The 27,746-nt window shown below is 34.5% G+C and overlaps 1 protein-coding gene across 1 annotated transcript in view; it reads left to right on the top strand.

Annotated features, from left to right (window-relative positions):
* Nucleotides 1-27,746, top strand: part of CCSER1 (coiled-coil serine rich protein 1) — a gene marked incomplete at its 3' end in the record, with an annotated part of 317,033 nt that overhangs the window by 156,141 nt on the left and 133,146 nt on the right. The window contains exons 2-3 of the mRNA XM_017863078.1: nt 11,386-12,750; nt 16,024-16,208. Coding sequence (XP_017718567.1) covers nt 11,427-12,750; nt 16,024-16,208 — 1,509 coding nt within the window. The remainder of the gene's footprint in view (nt 1-11,385; nt 12,751-16,023; nt 16,209-27,746) is intronic.

Raw genomic sequence — 27,746 nt, 5'->3', positions numbered from 1 at the left:
GACAAAGAAATAATTATAAATGTCCGATGTAGCCACCTTTTAATTTACTATCCTAACATGTATTCTGATTAATACTTTAAAATTCTTTTTCTCAGACTTCGGAATTCATCCTATATTGATATAAGATAGTTTTTTCATTTTCTTATTTACATTTGCATCTGTTACTATTAGCTTCTCTATGGAATATGTTTAATACAATAAAAAATAAAGTGATGTTTATAATTTATAATCAGAGTAAAATATGCTACTATCTTTATACACCTTTTATACTATTATGTTTTCTACAAAGCAGTACAGTTTTATTTTAGACATATGTTCATGATGTTGTTTCAAAAACAACAAAAAAACTATTAGAAAAATGAATAATAAATTTGAATTGATATGTATATGAATCTGAATCCCTTTAAAAATATAGATCCTATACATATTTATAAGAGAAAAACTTTAGAAACTTTTTTATTATTCTAACTGTTGTTTCAAGCTTTCAAGTTGAATCGAGTTTTCTTTGACCTGAAAGGCAATTTATTTTAGTAGATACTAATTGTTTTAAAAGATTTAATTTGTTAATATTCTTTAAGGATTTTGTGATATTTTTAATAATTAAATGCCCAATAAGAGTTACAATAAAAAATTAACTTTACCATCAAAAAGGAAGATCTCCTGCACCCTCTGCTGCTATGTAAATGAAACTGCAGGTTATTTATTATAAACTTGTTTTTTTATTTTTAGTAAAGAAAATAAAACATTTAAGGCAAATCCAGTCATTTTAATATACAGTAAACAAACATTATAGATGTCTCAAAAGAGCATGCATCTCAGATATATAGTTTACTTAAAAATAAGTAAAATATAAACTGACATCTAGTTAATTTACTAACTTAGAAAGGAAGATGTATAATGGCATCAATTTGTTATTAATGAGAAAAAGTCATAATGCTACATACTTCTAAATCATCATATTACTTAAATTTATTAACCAACATATAAAAGTCTATTGCAGTTTATTGTTTGTAGTATGGAATTATTAAACATTAAAAAAATTATAAAAAACCTGGAGTGAATTATTTGTATCTTATGGCTTACTGCCATTTTAGATGAATTACTGTGTTGTTAAAATAAATTGACTTTTTTTCTAAGAGGAAGGAAATAGCTTGCAATAGTGAAACCGGATGGAATCCGAGCTGTTAGAAGAGTTAATCCCAATTTATAAACAGATAACATTTGGATTGAAAATCATATAAAGTATAATTTTTACTATTAAAGTGTAGTTTAATAGAAAAGAGAAAAGTCTTGCTGGGCATGGTGGCTCATGCCTGTAATCCCAGCTCTTAGGGAGGCAGAGGCAGGAGGATAGCCTGAGCCCAGGATTTCGAGATCTACCTGGGCAATATGGCAAGACCCCGTTCTCCATAAAAAGGAAAAAAAATACAAAGTCTTTATATTATTTTAAGGATTCTTAGCACTTCCATATGTTTTATTTATTTAAATATTGTATATTAAACTATAAAAACGGAAGCAATTATTAAAACGCTAGGAATTGATGTTTGTATTTTGTCACACTTGGTAAAATTATTTTTAGAAAAGGAATTTTCTAATATGCCCAATCTTTTCCTTCCCGTTGGAAACCACTGTTAATAATTTTTGTGTATCTTCCAAGTTGCTTTTAAGACATTTACATGCATATGTCTATATCCTTCCATATTTTGTAATTTTTAAATAGGCTATATATTTTGTACTCTCCTATTTTAATTTTTAAGTCTTGCATATAAAAGTAATTCATGAATTCATTCTGATTGTTGAAGCATCATATTACACATAACATCATGTCCCCATTGATGACAACCTCAATTCAAAGGCCTTCTTTAAGGATAATCACTGTTAATGCTTTGAAGTACATCCTTCAAGATGTACACATATGATTCTGCAGAGTATTTAATATTATACATATTATTTGATAATGAATTTTAAATTGACATAAAATGTATACTGAATAGTATGCCACTTACCAATTTGATTTTATTAACACAATGCCTTGGAAAATTTTCCTTTGTTTGTTCATATCTTTGACCTTATATGTTTAGCTCTTGTATATTATGCTGTAGAATAAATAGACAATTTTTAGAATTTTAAAATTCTCCTGTTAATGAACATTTGTATTATTTTGTATTTTCACTACAGTAAGCCTGAATATCCCTGTACATGCTTCTTTGAGTAGACCTGTGAGTATTATTCTAGGGTAAATGCTGAGAAGTGGAATTATTTTTTCATTTTATACTTTGATAGATAATTTTAATTTTAAAATGACTTTAACAATTTGGATTTCTTTGTATCTCTCCATATGTACTACTTCTTTCACCAAACCTGATATTAAATTTTAAAAGTTATGGATGAAAAATATTGTATTTATTTCTGATTAATTATGGAGTTGATTATCTGCTCATATGTTGATTAGTGATTTATATTTCCTCTCCTGTAAATTTCCTGTTACTATTCTTTGCTCCCTTTTATTCTTATAGGAGTCCTTTCTATTTCCCCGATTACTAATGAGTTTGAGTATTTTAAAAATATATTCATTGGTGATTTGTGTTTCTTCTTTCAGGAATTACTTGTTCTTATTCTTTGCTCATTTATTTTGCTTTTAGGTTCTTTTCTTATTGATTTATAGTTCTTTATATATTCCAGATATTAATTCTCTGACTGGCATAGGATACCAAAGACCAGTCCCTGTCTTAATGTATCAATTAGGGTGCCAGAGCTTTCCCATGGGATCAGTCTGAAGCTAGTGTCCAGTTTTTGACCACATCCTGGCTTAACTTCTTCTCCACTTACCCCAGTGTCCCCATCTTATTAGCCTTTCTTTCTTTAATCAGCTTGACATGTTTGAACAAGAATTCCTTACTCAGGCTCTACTTCTAGGAAACCTATCCTGGACCTGTGATGACTATTTTTTGAAATCAGTATTTTAAAACCAAGCCAGTTCTCCAATGGAAGATATACTTATAAAAAAAAAATGCAACTGCTCTTTACTAATAAACGTATACTTTCAGATGTGTGCTATCCTCTTTAAAGTTGTATATTTGTTGTACTGACATTGCCACCGCTCAACAAATTTATTCAGACTCCGAGAGAGTCTTTGAATGTTGGTAATATTGTCAGTTCTTTGCTCCGTGTCTGAACTATTTTGTTGACAGTGAACAATTATTCAGTCATGTGCAGTCAAAGTGATCAATGTGGTCAAATATTTTGGGTTAAAAGCAAAGAAAGTATGGCTAAATGAAGTTATTTGTAACAGACAGGTTTAAAAATGTTTGTAATATTGGCTCCATCCCTATTTATTCAGTGATATAAGGTAGAGGTACTAATCTGAGCCTCAGTAGCCTGTGGATACTACAGCCTCTGATGCTTTTTCCATACTTTTTGGGACTGGATCAGAAAGTAACAGTACTAGTCTAGGAGTAGACAGAATTAGAACTTACAGCAGAAAAGGCTGGGGAAAGTTACACGCTAAGGAAAACATCTTTGCTCTAAAACAGCGCAAACATGGTTAATTGATTATGATACATAACTTATTGAGCATTGGTCATGTACTAGACCCTGTTCTAAGTGCTTTAGTGCATTAACTTTTTTGCTTTTCTGAAAAATTCTTCAAGGCAGATGCTACTGTGATCCCCAAGAAGCAGCTCAGGCTCAAGGAGGTTACGCCATTTATTTAAGTCACGCTAAAGTCACACAGCTCTTAAATGTAGTGCTGAATTTAAACCCAGCTATTCTTGTATCAGAGTCTGAATTCTTAACAGTTATGTATTATGTATTCACTGTGTTTAAACCTTAGTACATGCAACTGTAGGATTCTTTAAACATTAATGTGCCTCTTATTATTTACTTAAGCATGGGTCATATGCTTTTACATTTCTTTCGTCTTTTACCACTAACTTCTTTGTAAATCTGACCAGAGCCCATCTTTCTCTATTTCTCTTTTCTCTCTGTTTCTTCTGGTCATTAAAGAATGAAGATCATATCTGGCTGAGTATCAAGATTACATATATAAATGTGTAACTTATGTCTTTCTAAATATTTATCATCATCCCTTAATTAATCCAAAGAATTCATCTGCTTTCCTATATCCTGCTAGAAGAATTTCTTTCAAATGTGTTCTTCTTTCCTTTTGTAGCTGTTCCCATTGTCATGCTACTTGCACACCACTCACCCTCTTTCTCTTTTTATCTGGAGGAATGATTTATACAAATCTAATCAGAGACAATCTATCTTTGCTTATATACCATGTTTTGTGTCAGTTCATTTTTAGGAGTGACCCAAAGACAGACATTTCTTATATAAGCAATTATTTGTTTTGGTTATTATGTTTATTTGTTGAAAACAACTTAGTGTACTCAATATGGCTAAATTATATACAAATTCAATAAATTATTAATTAAACATATCTAATCAATTATGTGATTTCTGGCTTTTTCTACTGTAGGCTGACAATTTCATTCTCTTTTCTGTGACTGATCACCCACTTGGTCCCGATTAGCCATTCCTTTTAACGTGTCTCATATTCTCCTCACTGACCTTACTGGCAGAAGTGGCCTTTGTCAGTGTTGTGGGAGTCGTTTAACTGTTAAAAATGCGTCCATTATTTTCCCATTTATTTAAGGAGAAACAGCAAAAACATTTTGGAAATGCATGTAGAGATAAACTGAAAAAGTGTTGAGATGTAGATAGCATGGTCTTTCTAGTAGAAAGAGCCTGGACTGCAAGAATCTTCACAAGTGCGAGCCCTGTTTAAATCTGAGTTAAATGATATAATTAGGTAAGATTGGGAACTTACTTCAAGCTGATATCCTACTTATTTTGGTAAAAATTGATCAATGTCCTTTGATATGTTTACATATTATTAATTTTCTGCCATCATTTTCTTAATGTTAAAATTATTACCTGGGAAATATTTATTTCTTTCATGGATCTTCTTTTATTTTCACCAAGTATAATGGAAGATTTTATTTTTAATGTGGTCATTTAGGCTCTACCAGGTTATTTTCTGAATGTTTTTCTGAGAAAGAATAGGGCTGGGGACAGATTTAACTTATGCAGCATTCCCTTAAACATTTCAAATATTGATCATTTGTTTTCAAATGCCAATAAAAATATAAATTTAAGGAATTTGATTATAAGAGGTCAGAGTACTGATCTCACATTATATACATCTCTTCAGTATTGTTTTAGGTGATTTTTAATAGACTGGTTGTGACACACATTTTGTTAGGTAGATGATTTTCATAACTACTCTAAGAGCTGCACCACCATCTACCTCTTGCTTGAATATATTTCGACAGAGAAGGCAGAGCTGTATATCTACTCTGTGTCAAGCAGTGGGTTAGTGTCCTTGTGATGTAGTATCTTCTCATTCTTAAAATACTCTATAAAGTAATTATTATTGATGTTCCACTTTATAGTATTAGTAAGTGGTAGTACTTGCATTTAAGTGCCAATTGCGTGTGTATGTAAGAGGTATATAAGAGAGACAAAGAATACTTAGGATTATCTCAGATATGTCTCAGATATGAGACCAGGTGACATGTCATCATCTATGACTCATAATGAAAAAATATGAGGGGTGTACAAATTCTAGGAAAATATTTGAAAAGCAATGAGAAAGAAGAAAAGTGAAGGTAATTTTGCTTTCCTGTTACCTGTACAGACAAATAGACCTATTTAAGTATATAGTAGTCAGCTTCCAAGATGATACAGCTCTGAAACCCTGCAGGACTGTTTTATGCTGTTGGTTAATTTATGCATTTGGAATTACAAAATAAATAGTACTTTTTTTTTTTTTTTTTTTTTTTTTTTTGAGATAGGGTCTTGTTCTGTCTCTGCTAGAGTGCACTGCTAGAGTGCAATGGTGCGATCGTGGTTTACTGCAGCCTTGACCTCCAAGGCTCAAGGGATCCTCCCACCTCAGCCTTCCAGGTAGCTGGGACAACGGGTGTGTGCCACCATGCCTAGTTAATTAACTTTTTTAAGAGATCGGCTTTCCCTGTGTTGCTCAGGCTGGTCTTCAACCCCTGGGCTCAAGCTGTCCTGCTACTTCAGCCTCCTCAAGTGTTGGGATTGACAGGCATGAACCACTGCACCCAGACAATAATTTTTAAAATTACTGTCTTAATTATGTAATATATTTTACTTTTAGTCCAACTTTAAGTAGGTAACATATTAATGATCCATATTCAAATTATGAATCGTTTAACTAGAATTCATGTCTTCTTCAACCATATCAAATAAGAAATTTGACTCTAATTTTATTTAAAATAGATCCTCCTATAATGTGGTACTCTGTTAAGGGTAATGATTGTGTTTGCTAAGGTTGTAGAGGTCACTGAATAGAGTGCTGTACCTTCTGGAAGCCTTTTGTTAAATCCTGGTGCTAAAGAACAAAAGTACTGTTTCTTCAGGTTGCCATTGTAAATTTCTAAGCGATCAAACTGAGTTTTACTTCTAATAGGGCCCGTATACATTTGTGTAGTAGTATTGTCTTCAAGTTAATCTTACCTTTTGTTTATTTACATATCATTACATTTATAATAAAAAACTTAGGTAACAAATTTGTTTTTTCAAAATAAAATAACGTTTATGGTAGTAAAGACCCCTAGGTAATGGATGGGTCTAGTTCAACCTTCATATTTTTAAGACCTATTATTATGAAAGTGACTATGATTTCTGAATTGAGAAATATTAGATAATAATTGAGAAAAGATGTTTATTTTATCCAATTTGGAAACTTATAAAACTGTATATAATATTTGCTAAGGGATTAAAGGTAACTGTTATAAAACATTGTAGTAAAAAGAAATAAAATTAGCAGTTATGATGTTGTTGCATTTATCTTTCATGAATAATTGAAGTTGCTGTGATGACATTATTTCATGAAACTTATTCAGCATTATGTTTTCATGTTTTCAACTGTTTATTAGCAAATTTCAGATTATTGAAATTTTACAGTTTGGAAGCCTTTTAATAAATATGAATCTCTAAAAGTTGTAATTTAGCATAATTACCCTCAGGATTATAAGATTTATTCATGGCAGTGAGACAGAAAATATGTTTATGTAGGTTTGAAATCCTGAAGTGTTGAAGTTAAAACATAGAAATCTATGTACTCTATAGGTACAAATTGCATGTTTTCTCAGGCACTGGGTATCAACGTAAGGAGAAATGGTTTTTGTCATTAAGAAGCTTAAGACAAAATAGTAACTTGAGATAAATAAACAGATGCTTACTAGGTAAGCTAATACTTGAGGAAATGTAAAGGAGGAGTACCAGTTCCAGGATGAGAGACAGTGGGAATGGGTTGTCAGGTAGGGAAGGAGTGTCAGGGATAGCAGCTTGGAAGGGGCAATGTTATAATAGTAGGAGGCTTTTGCCATGTTGGAGTTACAGGAAGGGCATCCCAAGCTGGTGGACCCAAATCTCCAAAGGTCTTGAAGGTGAAAGTGATCAGAAAATGGCAGTCATGACCAAGTGCAGTGGCTCATGCCTGGACTCCCAACACTTTGGGACACCGAGGCAGGAGGATTGTTTGAGGCCAGGAGTTTGAGGTCAGCCCGTGCAACATAGCAAGATTCTGTCTGTATGAAACTTTTTTTTAAAGTTAATTGGGCATGATGCTGTATGCCTGTAGTCCCAGCTACTTGGGAGGCTGAGGTAGAAGGATAGCTTGAGCACATGAATTGGAGGCTGCAGTTAGCTATGTTCTCTCCACTGCATTCTAGCCTGGGTGACAGAGCAAGACCTTGCCTCCAAAAACAAAACAAAACAAAACAAAAAAACAAAACAAAATAAAAAACAAAGAAAGAAAGAAAAGGAAAAGGAAAGAAAGATAAGAAAATGACAGTCGTCAGTGTAAACGGATCATGAAGTGTGAGGAGAAGAGTAATGAATCTGGAAATGTAGACAGCTTCCAAGCCTTAAAGAGCTTTCCTAAAGAATATGGATAATCCTGACCTATAGTCTATTTTCCTCTTGTTTAGCTGGGAAACTCTCAAGGGAAATATGAGTTCATGTTAAAAATAAAAGACATATGAAGGATATTTATCTCTAGTAGATTTATATCTACTCCAGGTTATTCAACAATGTGCAGATACCTTTTAGTATCTATGATGTTTTTACTTAAAGAAATTAAGACAAACATATCACTGACCTAAATAGATTATTTGTGCCCAGTGGAAGTCTGGTGGTTTTCATTAAGTATTTAAGAGCAAGAGTGATTATAAAATTGTTTAAATTTTTTTTTCATTAGTTAAATCCTTTGAATACTTGCTAAAGAGATATGAGACTGACTCTTTTACTTTTAATGCTGCTCCAAATGCAGAAAATACTTTAAAAAAGGCCAATAAATATTTAATATACATAAATTTTGAGTATTTCAGTAATGATGGTTGATATCTTGACATTCAGGCATTGAAGGCTATAGGTTCACAACCAGCTGCAAATCATTATGGTTGATTATGTTCTAATTAGAGCAAAATTCTTCAATAGGCATTGAATGGAAATAAATGTTGCATGTAAGTGAAAAAAATCATGGCTGTGAATGATGTTAGTTAAAACATTTTAAAGAATATAGTCATGAAAATATGTATTATTCATTGTATACACTTTGGAAAATCTAAGCTGTGAGGAAAATCACACATTTTTATTTGTGAACAGTTTTAAGAGCTAAAATGTCTGTTTATGTTTTAGGTTTTCTTCAAGCAAAGTCTTACAAGAATACTGAAATGTTTTGGGAGTGGTTCACATATAGTTTGATTTAAATTCAAATTCATATGGAAAAAAGAGAACTCTTGCACGCTGTTGGTGGGGATGTAAATTAGCACAGCCTCTGTGGAACACAGTATGGAGGTTCCTCAAAAACTAAAGATAGAACTGTCATATGATCCAGCAATCCTACTTCTGGGTATATAGCCAAACATTTGAAATCAGTATGTCAAAGAGATATCTGTACTCCTATGCTTATTGCATCATTATTGACGATAGCCAAGATACACAACAAACCTAAGTGTACATCTGTGGATGAAGGGATTAAGAAAATGTGGTTTATATATATAATGAAATGCTATTCAGCCTAAAAAAGAAATTCTGTCACATATCACAACATGGATAAACCTGGAGGACATTATGCTCAATGAAATAACCTAGACACAGACAGACAAATATTGCATGATCTCCCTTATATATGGAATCTAAATCATTAAACTCATAGAAGTAGAAAGTAGAATGGTTACCAGAGACCGGGATGGTAAGACCGGGGTCTGGAGTGTTGGGGCCAGGGGAATGGGGAAATAATGTTTAGAGGGTACAGAGTTTTAGTTAGACAGGAGAAATAAGTTTTAGAGATTGATTACACAGCGTGGTGACTATAGTTAATAATAACATACTGCATGTTTCAAAATGGCTAAAGGAGTAGATTTTAAATGCTGTCACTACAAAAAATGGTATGTATATGAGGTGATAGGTATGTTAATTTGCTTAATTATTTCATAATATAAACACATATCAAAAATCACGTTATACCTCATAAGTATATAAAATTGTCATCTGTGAATTAAAATAAAATCAAGTTTTAAAATTAAAGTCATTGACTGTAGTGAAAATCATCCACTAAATATCTTATAATACAAATATGTCAGATTTTATGTTGTTTGGAGAAAATATTAAATAGTTATGAATGAATATCTAAAAGCAAATATTCGTCATTTTTGTCACATACTTGTTCAAGGAAATGAAAGTATTTTACTTGATCAATTCTCATATTTACAAGGATGATAAAATAGAGGATTTTAAATTTTGTATAGTATTAATTTTAGTCAGGTAGTTTCGGTTGTAAAACTAAGAAAATGAAACAGAGTCTGGTTCAATTTTCAAAGGGAAAGGGTGCATTACAGTTGAAGGATTAAGCAAAACTCCTAAACAAAATAGCATCCAAATCAGGTACAGTTTAAAAATCAGTGAAAAATGGTGGTCACCAGAATAACAATATTTGCTGTACAAGTTTGAATCCCTGATGTAGAAACATAGCAGGACCTTCATTCAGCAGTAGGAGTTCATGACTAATTACTTTAGTGAAAGTAGTATGTACCATGCTGATCATGAGCTTACCCTGTAGTTAGATAAGGCTTGGTTTTTTATTCCTGTTTTGCCAGGTGTTGGCTGAATGACATTACACAAGTTGTTTTTCTGTTGTAAAATGTTCATAGTCTTATTACCTATTTCTAGAAATACAAGGTGTGAAAGAGATAATCTGTGGGAAAGTACCTGGTATGTCACAGTTGATGAGTTGTAGCTGCCACCTCTCCTCACCCTTGTCCTTCTCCTCCTTTATCTTCTCCATTGATACCCTGAATATACTGACATTAATATGGTTCATAAATTTTCTATGCTTTTGATTCTCTCAGTATGTATTCTCACTTCTCTCAACGTTACCAACTGTGTTAGTTTTTATTCAAGTATTTTCTTCAACTGACACCTGTGGTTCTCTCATAAGTTTAACTTGTTTGTAACCCTATGTTATATCCTTGTGATTTAGTTTCTTCTTCCAATGGCCTGCTTATCTCTCAGCTTCCCAAATGAAACTTGTGGTGAGGTAGGGGTAAGGGGGAGGGATGGCAATAAGAGAAATACCTATTGTAAATGACGAGTTGATGGGTGCAGCACACCAACATGGCACATGAATACATATGTAACAAACCTGCATGTTGTGCACATATACCCTAGAACTTGAAGTATAATTTAAAAAGAGAGAGAGAGAAAAAAAAGAGAGAAAAAAAAGTCTTTAGCAATTGGTTTTTCTTTGAGTGCTGATTATACTGTCAGGCTATACCATTGTCTTGTTTATGATTCTGTTGAGCTCCTGTCAGTAAATTTTTGAGTCATGTGGTATAAAATGAAAATACTTCTAGTAGTCTCTGACAAGACTCATGGTGGCGCATTTACCCGGACAAAAATTATTATGTCTGTCATGTGCCTACTGCATCTAAAAAAAAAAACATAAAAAGTTAAGAATAAACAGTTTGCTAAAATTATGGAACAGCTATAAGTAGTAAGTCTGGGTCTTAAATACCTGGTGTCTCCAAAGCCAACACTCTTGAATAAACTTTAAATATTTTTCTTAATATTAAAATGTTTGCATCATTATAAAATATCAGTACAAGTTATTGGATGATTTTACTACTTACAAATTCAAAATGTTTATTAGGTATCAGATTTTGTTATTGATTGTTTTAGTATAAACCAAATTCTATTTCGTGTCTTGAAAAACAGTATTTTGTTTTAAAATGTATTATTTGTAGTTGAATTCTATTGACTTGTTCTTTTTGTTTTAACCTTTCTCAGGCTGCTAAGTTGGCTTTCACAGTGCAAGCCTTGGAGTCCCAATGGGGGACTCAGGATCAAGACGATCTACCCTGGTCTCCCGGTTGCCAATATTCAGAAGAAGTATTAGCAGAAGACATGATTCTCTTCCTTCTTCACCTTCTTCCAGTAATACAGTTGGTGTCCACAGCTCCTCTCCTTCCAGCACTAACTCAAGCTCAGGTAGCACAGGTAAACGGAGGAGCATATTCCGTACTCCTTCCATTAGCTTCCACCATAAGAAGGGGAGTGAGCCTAAGCAAGAACCTACCAACCAGAACCTTAGTATTTCAAATGGTGCTCAACCTGGTCACAGCAATATGCAGAAACTGAGTTTGGAAGAACATATTAAGACCAGGGGAAGACATTCTGTTGGTTTTAGTAGTTCACGAAATAAAAAGATAACAAGATCTTTGACAGAGGACTTTGAAAGGGAAAAAGAGCACTCAACTAACAAGAATGTCTTTATAAATTGTCTAAGTTCTGGCAAAAGTGAAGGGGATGATTCTGGTTTCACAGAAGACCAAACTCGCCGTTCTGTTAAGCAGTCAACAAGGAAGCTACTCCCTAAATCTTTTTCATCTCACTATAAATTTTCTAAGCCAGTTCTACAGAGCCAATCTATTTCATTGGTACAGCACTCTGAATTCTCATTGGAAGTTACACAGTACCAAGAGAGAGAACCTGTGTTAGTAAGAGCTTCGCCGTCCTGCTCTGTGGATGTAACAGAACGGGCAGGAAGCTCTTTACAATCTCCTTTGCTTTCTGCTGATCTTACCACAGCTCAGACACCTTCAGAATTTTTAGCCTTGACTGAAGATTCTGTGTCTGAAACGGATCCATTTTCTAAAAGTGGAAGCATGGCATCCCACTGTGACAACTTTGGCCACAATGATTCTACCTCTCAGATGTCTCTCAATCCTGCTGCTGTTACAAAGACAACAATAGAACTTAAGGGAACTGTCCCCTGTGCAATTATGTCTCCCGGGAAATATAGGTTAGAGGGTCAATGTAGCACTGAATCGAATTCCTTACCAGAAACCTCTGCTGCTAATCAGAAGGAAGTGTTATTACAAATTGCTGAATTACCTGCTACAAGTGTGAGACACTCAGAGAGTAACCTACCAGCAGATACTGAAATAGAAGAAAATATAGGGTTACAAAATGGTGAAACAATGTTGCGGACAGACTCCCCAAGGAAACTTGGATTTTATGAGCAACATAAAGCAATAGCTGAACATGTTAAAGGGATTCATCCTATTTCAGATTCAAAGATAATACCTACTTCTGCTGATCATCATATTTTTAACAAAACGTCATATGGATATGAAGCAAATCCTGCCAAAGGTATGCTGATTTTCTTTGTGTAACAAATGATATGAATTGATTTTCATTATACTTTACTCAGTTTTCTTATTCTATCTCATAAATGGAAACCACATTTTTCTTGTTTTTCACTTTCAAAATGGTTTCCTATTTGCAATTTGTGTTAAATGTTTCCCCTGCTTGATTTTAAACTTACATCAATTGTATTATGCTGAAAATGTAATTCAGCAGTATTATTCATTTTTTCTTAGTTATGTTATCCGTAACTAAGAAGCAGCCTCTTAGTTATGGTGCTTATTGGAGCACCTTCAGAAGAAAGTGAAAGGAAACTAATTCTGTTTGCAATGTGGATTTCTCCAAAGTAAGGACTGTCTTTTATAGAGTTTATTATAGAGGCATTGGTATTTCTTATTTAATGAAATTGATATATTCCAGCTAAAATCACTATAAAATTTGTATAATTTAACATTATTTCCTTTGTTAACTAAGCTTTCATTATTAAGTAGGATCTATGTTTCAACATAAATAATTCCTATCTCTAGACACAAAAACAGAATTGTAAGCTTAAAAATAACCTATCTTTGGAAGCTGGAGACAGGTTTCAACTCTGCCTCTGACATTAACTGTGCAACTTTGGACACCTTCTCTTTAGTTTAAAAAAAGTGGTAGTATATGTGAATTACTCTAATATGGCTACAGAAAATTTTGTTTTTTTAACATGAAATTCAGTTCAAGAAAATTATTGAATACATACCACCTGCTGGGCTATCTTAGACATATTTTAATTCCTTTTTCTCTACTATCATTAATGCTACTACTACTACTAATTTCCCCAAATTTGGAAGTGATTATTATGTCCTAGATATTACTTTATATACATTAATTAAAATGATTGAAATTGCTACTATTATTATAAGCTATTTTGCAGGCAAGAAAATGGGAGCAAAGGTAAATTGTGTGTTGACAATTGCAAAACTAGTAATTCATTTATTGGGTACAAATCCTATGAGGTAGGCGCCTATGTTTCCCATTTTACAAATGTGTAAACAGAGGCTAAAGAATCATACAGCTAGTAAGTAGTGCAGTCAAATTACAACTCTGAATCCAAAGCTCTGGCTCTCCATAACTATGCTTTACTACATGTCATGACTTAAAATATGAAATAAAATTTATGTAACATAATGTCACGAGGAATAGGATTATATAGTTCATCCACAAACATGAAATTTTAAAGTTTTAAATACATGAGTTAATTTTCCAGCTGTCTTAATACTTTTCTCATTTGATACAAGATCACTTTTATGCACCTGACCATGTTTTGTCCATTTTTTGAACTTTGTATTCTTGTCTGTGGTCTTGGCTTTAGTCATACATGCGTAGCTTCTTTACCTGTAATACAATCATGAGAATATGATAATGATGATGATGATATTAATGATGGTTGCCCTTTTGTACAATTAATATGTGCCCAAAAATGTACTAAGAAAATTGAATGCACTATTTTATATAGTCCTTATAAAAATTTTGCATGTCGTATTAATAACTAAGATTTATAGCAAGTTAAATAACTTTGTAGGGTCACATTGTTAGCAAATGATGGACTTGATATTGAAAGTCAGGAAGTTTTTAAATTATATAAAAAAGGGATAGAAATGTAATTATCCTGACATATCTAATTCTTATTTAGTAATGATGACTTTCCTCAAAGCCTAATTGAATACTGTGTATGTTTCTCTCTCTGGAAATTAGATAATGACCAATTATCTTGGAGACTATTAATATGTTGATTCGGATCCTAATTGTAACACAGTAACACATTAATTTTGCTGATTTGATAATGTGTTGGCTATTCTTGGATAAATAAGCTGGTAATGTCAACAAGGACAGTATACTATCCTTTAGTTTGTGAACATATTTGTGTTCTATTTATAAGGATTTTATAATTTTGAAGTTTAAAGTTTTAAAAACAACTAAGTAAATGCATTTTATCCAATAAAGAGTTGCTGTAGATACTAACCTTCATAATGCTAAATTTAGTTTGTATTTTGTATGAAACATTTAAGCCAGTACCTGATACACATCTAAGTGTATTAGGTGTACAATCATATCAGAACGAACAATAAAATGTTGAGTTATCTGACAATTTAACTTGTATTCATTGGCTTAAAAAGTTATTTTAAAAGAACTGCTATGTATTGGACTAATAGATTCTGGACAGTCTTTAAACTAGTAGATGAGCCTAATTAGAACAATTTATTCATTTGCTCATTCATTCATTCAGCAAATATTTATGGTTTTAACACTATGTTAGGCACTAGGTATGTAGCAGTACACAAAGCAGGCCTAGATCCCCACCTTCCTGAGGCTTACTTTCTACCGGGGATACTCAGTTAATATGCTATTTGTATCAGATGGTGATAACTGCTGAGGGTAAGTTTAAAGCAGAATAAAGGCTTAGGAAGCAGAGGTGGGATTGCAGTTTGCATTTTTAAATGTGAGTGGGATGATACCCAAGGTAACATATTGGTAAAGGTTTGAAGGAACTTAAAGAATAAGTCATATAGATATTTGAGAAAAATATATTAGTGCAAAGTTGTGGGTCAAAGGCTGTGTGGGTCTGGAGCATGCTGGTGATGTACCAGAGCAGCAAGAGTCCAATGTAGCATGAGCAGAGTGATGGAGGGGAGAGCAGGACATGAGGTTACAGAGATGAGCAGGTGAACAGTGTGCCCCTCCTGTCCTTGGTTTGTAGACAGAAAGAGCAGTCATATAGGTCGTATTATGAAGAATATGTTATGCCATTTGGAAAACATCACCTTTTGTCTAGAAGAGTGGTGGTGATGGCTCTCATTTATGTTTTAAGTATATGATTCTGGCTACCATGTGGAATGTAGATTGTGTTGGGGGTGGAGAGGCAGATGGGAGTAGGCAGAGACAGGAGAATTGTAGCAAACATTGCAGTAACCAAGCAAGCATAGATTGGATTTGGTCCAGGGTCTTAGAAAGAGAGGTAGAAGGAATCAGATACTGTATACAGTTTGAAGGAAATGAGGACAGGGTTTGTTTATATGATTAATGTGAGCTATGAAGCAACCAAGGATGACTCCAAAAGTTTTGGGCTTCAAAGAGATTACATGATTAAGTGAACTAAACTGATGCTATATATGTAAAAGTTTTCTCATGATAGAGAAGCTTTGAATAACACTAAGAGTTTTCCGCGATCTTTCAGTGGGACATTTGTAAAAAGTACATTTAAATATTTACGTTCATTTTTATTTATTTTCCTTTCCATAGTTCTTGCCAGTAGTCTCAGTCCATTTCGTGAGGGAAGATTTATAGAGAGGAGACTGCGATCGTCGTCAGAAGGCACTGCAGGGAGTAGCAGAATGATTTTGAAACCAAAAGATGGAAATATAGAAGAAGTTAATAGTTTAAGAAAGCAAAGACCAGGTTCTTCATCTTCAAAAATGAACAGTTTGGTAAGTATATACATACGTCTGTCTCTAATAAAATAATGCTGTCTGTATCTGGCATGTTCATGCCTCTTGCAGAATGAACACAGACTACAGGATAGACACTTCATATTTGAAGGGAAAATTTGTTTCCATAGTTGACATTACAAGTCAGAGAAACAAATTTTTCATCTAGGTCAGGATGGAGTTCACCATGACAGCTGTCTTTAGTTCCTGTCTTCCTTGCTTCCATGGAAAGTTTGACATTCTTTTTTCTAGAACAAGACCCTTGAATACAGAAACTAGGAAAAATGCTGAACATGAGGATCTCCTCTGACACCATTATTTCGCATCCTCTCTCTACCATATAGCCCTCTAGAAAATACCCTTTTGTAAATCACACTGACTCCAGTACTACTCTTAGTCCCTAATAGACCCTAACCTCACTGTCCTCCTGCAGTGCCCTTCCACAAAGGGTGAGGAGTTGGTGTGAAGCTTATGAGGACCAATGTGAAATGCTCATCTAATGCTTGCATGCATTGGAGGTAATCAGGATACCCTATTCCTGGTCCAAATTGTAGAACCTGCTTTTAGTATGAGGGTGGAGGTGGGGTGTATGGGGAGAGGCATGGTCTGAGTTTTTATGTGTGAACTAGGGTGTCACAGAGGCGTTAGTATGAAGCTCCCTCATAGTATGAGACAGACCCAGGGATGGGAAGAGATGAGGGGTGAACTGCAGCTTTGGGTCCATGTGGCCTCAGGTTTCACAAGTATTAGAGTGTGATTGCCTTTTGGAGATCACTTTGCTCACCTTCTTACAGATGTGTCCTTTTTCAGCAGAGTATTTAACATCTATTGTCCAAAAATGTTCCTTTAAAATAATCTTTCTACCTACCTATCCATGTATATATGTGAAAATGCTCAAAATTAATCACTTATGATATCTCTATCATTTTATGTAATTGGGTTTCAAATGAAAATATTAGGTAATTGAGATCTGATAATTATTTTGTGAAGAAGCCTTAAGTTAGTAAGGTAACACTGTGTGATAGCAAAATCACTGTGCTTGATGTTAGAGGTTTTAATCATTTTTTTCTGGTGTGGCCATTTCTTAATCCTGGGCAAATTTGTAACCACAAAATAGCAAATGATAATAGGCATCTTGTTTCCATTACACTAAAAAATGACTATGTGAGTGTGTGTTTACATTTGTACATATGGAAATATATATTTCATGCTTCATTTTGTTCTTTTGTGCATTGGCTGTTATATTATTATTGTTGCAATGGATATTTTTGATCTAAGTATGAAAATTTGTTAAAAAAGATTTCCAGTTGATGCACCATTAAAAGTTAGGACTAATGAAGTATTACAAAACATTTATCATCACAACATTTTCACTATTTCTTCATGGAGAGGTATTTATATTAATGGGGTACGCTATTCAACTTTGAATGTTGTGCCTTTTACATATTCTCTCATATCTCATGTTTTTCATACTGCATTTAATTTAAATAATTCTAGTTTGAGACCAGCCTAGGCAAAGTATCGAGAACTCATCTCTAAAAAAAAAAATTAATAATTAGCTAGAAGTGGTGGCTTACACCTGTAGTCCCAGCTACTCAGAAGGCTGATGTGGGAGGATCACTTGGGTCCAGGAATTGGAGGCTGCAGTGAGTTATTGCGACCCTGTACTTCCGCCTGGGCAACAGAGTGAGACCTGGTCTCAATAAAATAAATAAATACATACATACATAAATAAATAAATAAAATGTAAAAAGTGCTTATAATATCACAAAGTCATTCTTCTCAGGTTTAGTTTTTTTTTTTTTTTTTTTTTTTTTTTTGAGACAGAGTCTTGCTCTGTCGCCCAGGCTGGAGTGCACTGGCGCGATCTTGGTTCACTGCAACCTCCGCCTCCCAGGTTCAAGCAATTCTCCTGCCTCAGCCTCCTGAATAGCTGGGATTACAGGCACCCACCACCATGCCCGGTTAATTTTTGTATTTTTAGTAGAGATGGGGTTTCACCATGTTGGCCAGGCTGGTTTTGAATTCCTGACCTCAAGTGATCCACCCGCCTCAGCCTCCCAGAGTGCTGGGATTACAAGCGTGGGCCACCGCGCCCAGCCCTCAGATCCACTTTTAAGATATAAAACTTAAGAAACAAAAGAAGCGGTTTTGTTTGTTTGAGGGCCTTATATTTAAGTTTTTGAAAGTGTGCCTGTAGTAGTATAGTTTTTCCACTAGATGGCAGAAAGACACCACCGCCATGGTGGTGGACAGTCTATCAGGCTTGGAACAGAAACTTAAAATATTGTACATGTTCATTGGATTTACAGATGAAAATTACTGAATTAAATACTGAAACTTTTGAATTTCCTAAAGAGAACTACCAGATACTACTTCACGATCTTACCATCTTCCTTTGGATTTCACAAGTTATGTCTCATCTTTCAGTTACTTTACAGTTTATTCATTTTTTAATTTTCATTTTTAGTTTTTTAAGGCAGAGCCTCGCTCTGTCACCCAGGCTGCAGTGCAGTGATGCAATCTTGGCTCACTGCAACCTCCCCTCCCTGGTTCAAGTGATTCTTGTGACTCAGCCTCCTGAGTAGCTGGGACCACAAGTGTGTGCTACCATGCCAGGCTAATCTTTGTATTTTAGTAGAGATGTGGTTTCACCATGTTGGCCTGATTGGTCTTGAACTCCTGACCTCAGGTGATCCACTGACATTGCCTCCCAAAGTGCTGGGATTACAGGCGTGAGCCACCACGCCCGGCCAGTTACTTTACACTTAATTAATTTACAACGCATGAAATATGTTTTTTACTTGTAGCACTGTAAGGAGGAAATGGTAGGGATTATTTAGTTCTAGATACATGTGAAACAAGTGACATATATTTGGAAAATTGTAGCTCTATGTGTGAAAAGTGACACATTTCTATATTCCTCTTCCAAAATAATTTAAGCAACTGCATGTATTTAAGAATGCATCCATGGTTCAGTTATTTTATTTTAAAGCAATTATAATAGAAATATGTGTTTTTAATGCTTGTTTGAACCAAGGGACTACTTTTAATGCCTGACATGTCTTATCACATCCAGTCCTCACAACAGTACTATAAATTAAACGATACTGTAGTGATGAAATTTTGCAAAAGAGGAAAATAAGGCACTGAGAAGATAAGCAGCTTGCCTAAAATGACACAGCTCATAAATGGCAGAGATAGGATCTGGATTTGGATCCTTTCTAAGTTCAAATCCTACAATCTTCTGGGAAAATGTATTAGATTTAAAATTAATTTGAGCCATTTTTCAATTGTTTGCATCAATTTGGTGTAATAAAATGAAAATATTTAAAGCAGTCTAATCTTGCTTACTCTAAGTCTAGGCTGCAGCATTCTATAAGAGATACAAAAGAGGAAAACAGAAACAACATTTAGTGCTTAATCTGAACTTAAAATGCGGTCATGTTTCTTGAAATGCTCATGAATAGTATCAATATCCTTATTGAGAGATATCCCATCAAAAAGGAACTTTGTCACAAAAGAGGATATTCATACTTGGGAGTTTGTAATACTTCATGAGTCCTAATTTTTAATGTTAGCATTAATGCAGACCTTCATGTAGTTCATGGAGATTTCAATTTTCGTAATAAAATATGGCTCTATTTATTAAGATGCTGAGCATTTCCTGAATGACCAAAGATATTACCTAATGGATTAGATATAGTTAGATATACCACAGTTCTATTGTTTTTATGTACTTCTGGGGTATTTCAGTCTGGAAGGGAAAGGACAGGATGTATGAACTCTTCAAACATCAAATGCCGAGAGCAAATTGGGATTTGCTTGGGTTTATTAAAAGAAACCAAAGTAAATTTGGAACAATTTGATAAGTGTTCACATTTATTATATTTTTTCAAACCACTTTATAGTATTTTTCCAATTTTTCTCTAATGAGTAACTTTCTGAATACCTTCCTTGGGATTTTCAAAAAAAATTAAAATGCCATTCTAGAAAAAAGTTAGAGAACTTATTTCTTTAAAGAACTTACTTCAGGAACTTTCTCTCCAGATTATGGTATATAAATGTATAAATGTAAGGATTTGTCATGGGTTCTCCAACAGCTTTACACAGTGAATTCTAATTCTAAATATTTACAAGATTACTCTCTAGAAAAGTTAATGTGAGAGTAGATTCATATATAATGAACAATACAAAAGACCTGGTACCATTAAAGGAAGGAAAAATGCCTAAGTGGATGAGTCAGGGTAAACTTGGCTAAGTGATAAAAAATACCGCTGGGTGCAGTGGCTCAAGCCTCTAGTCCCAGCACTTTGGGAGGCCGAGGCAGGGGTATTGCTTGAAGTCAGGAATTTGAGACCAGCCTGGCCAAGATGGTGAAACCCTGTCTTTATTTGTATTTTGTAAAAATATAAAAATTAGCTAGCCATGGTGGCAGGTGACTGTAATCCCAGCTTCTCAGGAGGCTGAGGCAGGAGAATGGCCTGAACCTGGGAGTTGGAGATTGCAGTGAGCCAAGATCACACCACTGCACTCTAGCTTGAATGACAAAATGAGACTCCTTCTCAAAAATAAATGAATAAGTAAATAAATAAAATAAATAAAAAATAACTTCCACATCTAACGACTTTATATAATATGGATTTCTTTCTCACTTAGGCTACATGGTTATTGTGGAAGGCGTCAGGGTTCTGTTCAGTGTCTTCTCCTCCTGTATTCAGGCTGTTGAAGCAGCTAACTTTGCAAACATTGCCTTTCACCCTGGCAAAAAAGAAAGAAATCTCTGGAGGTCCCTGTAATAAAATACTTTGAATTATGAGACTCACTTTACTTCTGCTCACAACTCATTGGTCAGATCTAATCATATGGCCCAAACTAGAAACAAAAGCAGCCAAGAAGAATAATCACTTTCCTGTATCTAGAGGTAGAGACTCAGGTTTGATGAGCACTTAATGACTATCATATTCCCAAATATTTTGTTGTATCCAAGTTCTTTTAATTAACCGAGATTTACTGTTTGCCTCCTCTTTCCCTTTTGTCAAAAGACATTTAATGGGCCCTGACTTTGTGCTTCATACTGTGCTGGTCTTTGTGGTTGAAAAGATGAAAACATCTCTGAAATTGAAGAATTCATATATATTACAGGTTTTATTCTTTAGAATATTCTCTCTTTCTAACTTAAAGGCCTTGAGATGTGTATCTTAAGTGAACTAAGTTTACTTTTTTCCTTGACTCAAGGAATCTTTACTATTTTTGTAAGTATTTATTTTCATTGCAACAAGCCGTTGATTTTGAAAGTTGTATTGTCTTCAGATTCCTCAGCAAATGCATTTGCAAAGTTGCGCTGTACTGTTTGTGCTGAGTGATTCAGACAACTTTCATTTATGGCCAGTTTTACTCTGACACAGCATGTTTTCTTTCATTTAGCATCCTGCTGCTTTTATGTGGAAACTGTGAATGACACAGTAAAAACATAACTGTAGGACTTTGGTAGAAGAAAAATCAGATTTATATTTGATTAGTAAGAAGTAGTTACTTGCAGATCATTAACATCTCGTATCACATTTTAATTTTTTGGTATGTTGAACTGCAGAATTTAGTTATTGATAATAGTAGAATAATATATAAGACTAATTGTACTGTATTTGAGATAGCCAAGCACTTTACTGTTCATTTACTTTTCTTCTGGGGCCTGCTGTTTTCTCATTTATAAGGTTATTCTTTATTCATTATAATTCTTCATTTCTTCATTCATTAAAACATTCACAGTTTCTTAAAATAAATATTTATTGACAATCTGCTCTGAAGAATCAAAGATGAAAGAGACACTACTTGAGGATTTTTGAGTTCCCAAAGGGAGACATAAGGTTAAACATTATCTTGCCAATACAACTGATTTAACCATTTTGACCATCTTTAAGTTCAGAATGGGTGGAGCATTCTTGATTTGGGAGCAATTTGGGAGGCCGAGGTGGGCGGGTCATGAAGTTAGGAGATCAAGAACATCCTGGCTAACACGGTGAAACCCCGTGTCTACTAAAAATACAAAAAATTAGCCGGGCGCAGTGGTGGGTGCCTGTATTCCCAGCTACTCGGGAGGCTGAGGCAGGAGAATCTCTTGAATGTGGGAAACAGGTTGCAGTGAGCCGAGATCGTACCACTGCACTCCAGCCTGGGCAACAGAGAAAGACTCTGTCTCAAAAAAAAGCAAAGAAGACAAATGATAATTAGAAGATCTGATTTTGAAAATTTCTCTTCTTAATCTTGAAATTCTGAATGAGGCTTTGCAGTATGTAAAATGTTAATGGCTTTGGGGAGTTAAAATAACTATTGCAGTTTTTAGTGTAACTGATGGTTAATAGAATTAAAGCAAATATGGCATGGTTACAGGGACATCTAATAAAATGGAAGCCATTAATATTTTAAGGAAATGGAGCCACATGAATCATTCTCCTCAATTCTTATAAATTTTAAGGAAGAAAATCACAAGTATTACTCATTAAACATGAAATTACATTTGTTGATAATTGGCATAAATTTTAGATTAACAGCCCTAATCCTTTATGCGTTTATTTGTTTTTCCAGTTACTAATCATATTTTCCTTTCAGTACCCTTCTAAATTGTATCATGCATATAACACTCACCGCATAGTTATTCGAATGTGTCTCATTTTACCTTAAAGATTTCAGTCTTTTAAATGGAAGGAATTGTGTATATACTGGCATTTCTTGCAGTCATTAATATAGTACCTGGTGCAAAAATAGGCATCTAATAAATATGAATAAATTAAAGGTAAAATTTCTGGTTAAATAATGATATATGTTTATACAGATGTGAATTAAGGCTTCTAGTAACAAGAATTGTGTGTGATGTGCTTATGCACAGTTTTGACATTGTAATTTATTATACAAATACACAGATATTTCTTATGATGCACTGTCTGATAAAGCTCTTGCTTTTTCGACACTAAGTCCTTGATCAGGAAGGCCTTACCAATTATGACATTGTTCCAATGGAAGCATAATTTATTTTAGGATTATCAGCCCTATAGAATGGTTTCTAGGATTATTTTTTATTATTTTTTATTTTATTTATTTATTTTTATTATACTTTAAGTTCTAGGGTACATGTGTACAATGTGCAGGTTTGTTACATATGTATACATGTGCCATGTTGGTGTGCTGCACCCACAATAGGCCCCAATGTGTGATGATCCCCTTCTTGTGTGTGATCTCACTGTTCAATTCCCACCTATGAGTGAGAACATGCGGTGTTTGGTTTTCGTTATTGAGATAGTTTGCTGAGAATGATGGTTCAGCGCATCCATGTCCCTACAAAGGACACAAACTCATCCTTTTATGGCGTGCATAGTATTCCATGCTGTGTATGTGCCACATTGTTCTTAATCTAGCGTCTGTCCTGAGGACATGCTTTGGGTTGATTCCAATCTTGCTATTGTGAATAGTGCCACAATACAACATACATGTGCATGTGTCTTTATAGCATGCATGAAGGGGGATTATAATCCTTTGGGTACTTACCCAGTTAATGGGAGGCCTGGGTCAAATGGTATTCTAGTTCTGATCTTGAGGCATTGCCACACTGTTTTCCACAGTGTCTTGAACTAGTTTACAGTTCCCATCAACAATGTAAAGTGTCCTATTTCTCCACATTCCTCTCCAGCATCTGTTGTCTTCCTGACCTTCTTCTAATGACTTGCCATTCATAACTGGTGTGAGATGGTATCTCGATTGTGGTTTTGATTTGCATTCTCTGATGGCGAGTGATGATGGACATATTTTCATGTGTCTGTTGGCGTTATAAATGTCTTATTTTTGAGAAGTGTCGTTCAAAAAAAGACCCCATTGCCAAGACAATCCTAAGCCAAAAACAAAGCTGGAGCATCACGTCTACCTGCTTCAAACTATTACTACAAGGTCCTAGATTATATGAGTACAATATTATGAACTGGCCATACAATGGAGCGAGTAGTTCAAATATTTGTGGTATTATTAAGACCGCATTAAAATAAAAATTCCTTGTCACATATGGGTAAGGAAGATTGTAAAAATCCCCTGCATATTTATCTAGTTCCAAGCTCACCTGATTCTTATAAGCTCTACTTATGTATTCAGAGTTGCCTTTGAAAAGCAGGATTGAATAAAAATATTCCAATCATTTGTCATTCTGAACTTTGAGATGAGTCATTTTCATTTAGAAGCTTCACAATTTGTATTTTGTTGGGCAGAAATTAGGCAGTAGTTATTTCAAGGCTTAACTGACCTTTTTTTTTTTTTTTTTTTTTGAGACGGGAGTCTTGCTCTGTCTCCCGGGGCTGGAGTTCAGTGGCCGGATCTCAGCTCACTGCAAGCTCCGCCTCCCAAGGCTTGCAACCCATTCTCCGCCCTCAGCCCTCCGGAGTACTGGGAACTACAGGCCGCCCGCACTCGCCAGCTAGTTTGTTTTGTATTTTTAGTACGAACGGGTTTCACCGGTTAGCCAGGATGATCTCGATCTCCTGACCCTGAGTCCGCCCGTCTCGGTCCTCCGCAAAGTGCTGGGCTGGGATTACAGGCTTGAGCCACTGCGCCCGGCCTTAACTGACTTTTAAATGATTTGAAGATCGGTTTGAGTAATGCTTAACACCTACATTTTACCTCTGTGATAACATTATTAAACTTATTTTTAAAATTTTTAATTATTACTGTATAATAATTATACATAATAGGTGTATATATTTATGTGGTACACGTGATATTTTGATACAGTAATGCAATTTATATTAATACTAATCACATCAAGGTCATTGGGGTATCTATCACTTCAAGCATTTATCATTTGTTTGTGTTAGGAACATTCCAATTCCACTTTTTGTTATTTTAAAATGTACAATAAATAATTTTTTGACTATAGTTACCCTATTTTGCTATAAAGTACTAGATTTTATTCATTCTACATAACTATATTTTTGCATACATTAATGTCCTCCCAACCCCCCACTATTCTTTCCAGCTCCTGGTACCCATCATTCTATTCTGTATTTCTGTGACTTCAAATGTTTTAATTTTTAGCTCCTATATATGAATAAGAATAGGCAAAATTTATCTTTCCACACTTCGTTTATTTTGTTTAAAATAATGTCCTGCAGTTTCATTCACGTTGTTGCAAATGACAGGATCTCATTTGCTTTTTATGGCTGAATAATATTCCCTTGTGCATATGTACCACATTTTGTTTATCCTTTTGCTTGTTGATGGACACTTAAGTTGATTGCATTTCCTGGCTATTGTGAATAGTGCTGCAATAAACATGGGAATGCAGATATCTCTTTGATACATTAATTTCTTTTTTTTGGTGCATACCTAGCAGTGGGAAAGCTGGATCATATGGTAGCTGTATTTTTAGTTTTTCGAGGGGTCTCCAAAATGTTCTCCATGGTGGTGGTTCTACTTTACATTTTCATCAACAGTGTACAGGGGTTCCTTTTCTCCACATCCTGTTAGCATTTGTTATTTGCCTCTCTTTTGGATAAAATACATTTTTTATATGCCTGTTGTCCATTTGCATGTCTTCTTTTGAGAAATGTCTCTTCAGATATTTTGCCTATTTTAAATTAAATTATTTCGTTTTCTTTTCTATCGAGTTGTTTTAGCTCCTTATATATTCTGAGTATTAATACCTTGTCTGATAGATAGTTTGCAAATATTTTCTACCCTTCTGTGGGTTATCTTTACTTTGTTGATTGTTTCCTTTGCTCTGCAGGAGCTTTTTAGCTTGATGTGATCCCATTTGTCCATTTATGCTTTGGTTGCCTGTGTTTTTGAAGTCTTACTCAGGACATTTTTGCTAAGACCAATGTCTTGGAGAGTTTCCCTAATGTTTTCTTCCATAGTTCCATAGTTTGAGGTCTTAGATTTCAGTGTTAATCCGTTTTGATTTGATTTTTATATATGACAAAAAATAGGAGTGTAGGTTCATTCTCTGCATGTGGATATCCAGTTTTCTAGCACCATTTATTGAGGAGTCTGTCCTTTCCTCTATGTATGTTCTTGGCACTTTTGTTGAAAATGAATTCATTGCATATGTGTGAATTTATTTCTGGGATCTCTACTCTGTTCCATTGGTCAGTGTGTCTGTTTTTATGATACTACCATGCTATTTTGGTTATTATAGCTTTGTAATGTAATTTGAAGTCAGGTAATATGATTCCTCCAGTTTTATTCTTTTTGTTCACAATGGCTTTGGCTATTCTGGGTGTTTTGAATGGTTACATCAAAATTTTAGGATTTTTTTCTATATCTGTGAAGAATGTCACTGGTATTTTAATATGGATTGCATTCAATCTGTAGATTGCTTAGGTAAGTGCAGATTTTCATTATATACAATTTTTATTTATTATTTATTTATTTATTTATTTACATTATACTTTAAGTTCTAGGGTACATGTGTATACATGTGCCATGTTGGTGTGCTGCACCCATTAACCTCTCATTTACATTAGGTATATCTCCTAATGTTATCCCTCCCCCATCCCCCCACCCCACAACAGGCCTCAGTGTGTGATGTTCCCCTTCTTGTGTCCAAGTGTTCTCATTGTTCAATTCCCACCTATCAGTGAGAACATGCAGTGTTTGTTTTTCTGTCCTTGCAATACTTTCCTGAGAATGATGGTTTCCAGCTTCATCCATGTCCCTACAAAGGACATGAACTCATCATTTTTTGTGGCTGCATAGTATTCCATGGTGTATATGTGCCACATTTTCTTAATCGGGTCTATCATTATTGGACATTTGCATTGATTTCATCTTTGGTATTGTGAATAGTGCTGCAATAAACACGTGTGCATGTGTCTTTATAGTAGCATGATTTATAATCCTTTGGATATATACCCAGCAATGAGATGGAAGGGTCAAATGGTATTTCTAGTTATAGATCCCTGAGCAATTGCAACACTGTCTTCCACAATGGTTGAACTAGTTTACAGTCCCACCAACAGTGTAAAAGCGTTCCTATTTCTCCACATCCTCTCCAGCTATGTTGTTTCCTGACTTTTTAATGATCGCCATTCTAACTGGTGTGAGATGGTATCTCATTGTGGTTTTGATTTGCATTTCTCTGATGGCGAGTGATGATGAGCATTTATTCATGTGTCTGTTGGCTGCATCAATGTCTTCTTTTGAGAAGTGTCTCTTCATATCCTTCACCCACTTTTTGATGTGATTGTTTGCTTTTTTCTTGTAAATTTGTTTGAGTTCTTTGTAGATTCTGGATATTAGCCCTTTGTCAGATGAGTAGATTGCAAAAATGTCCTGCCATTCTGTAGGTTCACTCTGATGGTAGTTTCTTTTGCTGTGCAGAAGCTCTTTAGTTTAATTAGAGCCCATTTGTCAATTTTGGCTTTTGTTGCCGTTGCTTTTGGTGTTTTAGACATGAAGCCCTTGCCTATGCCTATGTCCTGAATAATATTGCCTAGGTTTTCTTCTAGGGTTTTTATTCTTTTAGGTTTAACATTTAAGTCTTTAATCCATCCCAAATTA

Source organism: Rhinopithecus bieti, unplaced genomic scaffold (assembly GCF_001698545.2).
Source record: "Rhinopithecus bieti isolate Rb0 unplaced genomic scaffold, ASM169854v2 scaffold_67854, whole genome shotgun sequence".
Classification (NCBI taxonomy): Eukaryota; Metazoa; Chordata; class Mammalia; order Primates; family Cercopithecidae; genus Rhinopithecus; species Rhinopithecus bieti.
This window is presented reverse-complemented; position numbering and strand designations above follow the sequence as displayed.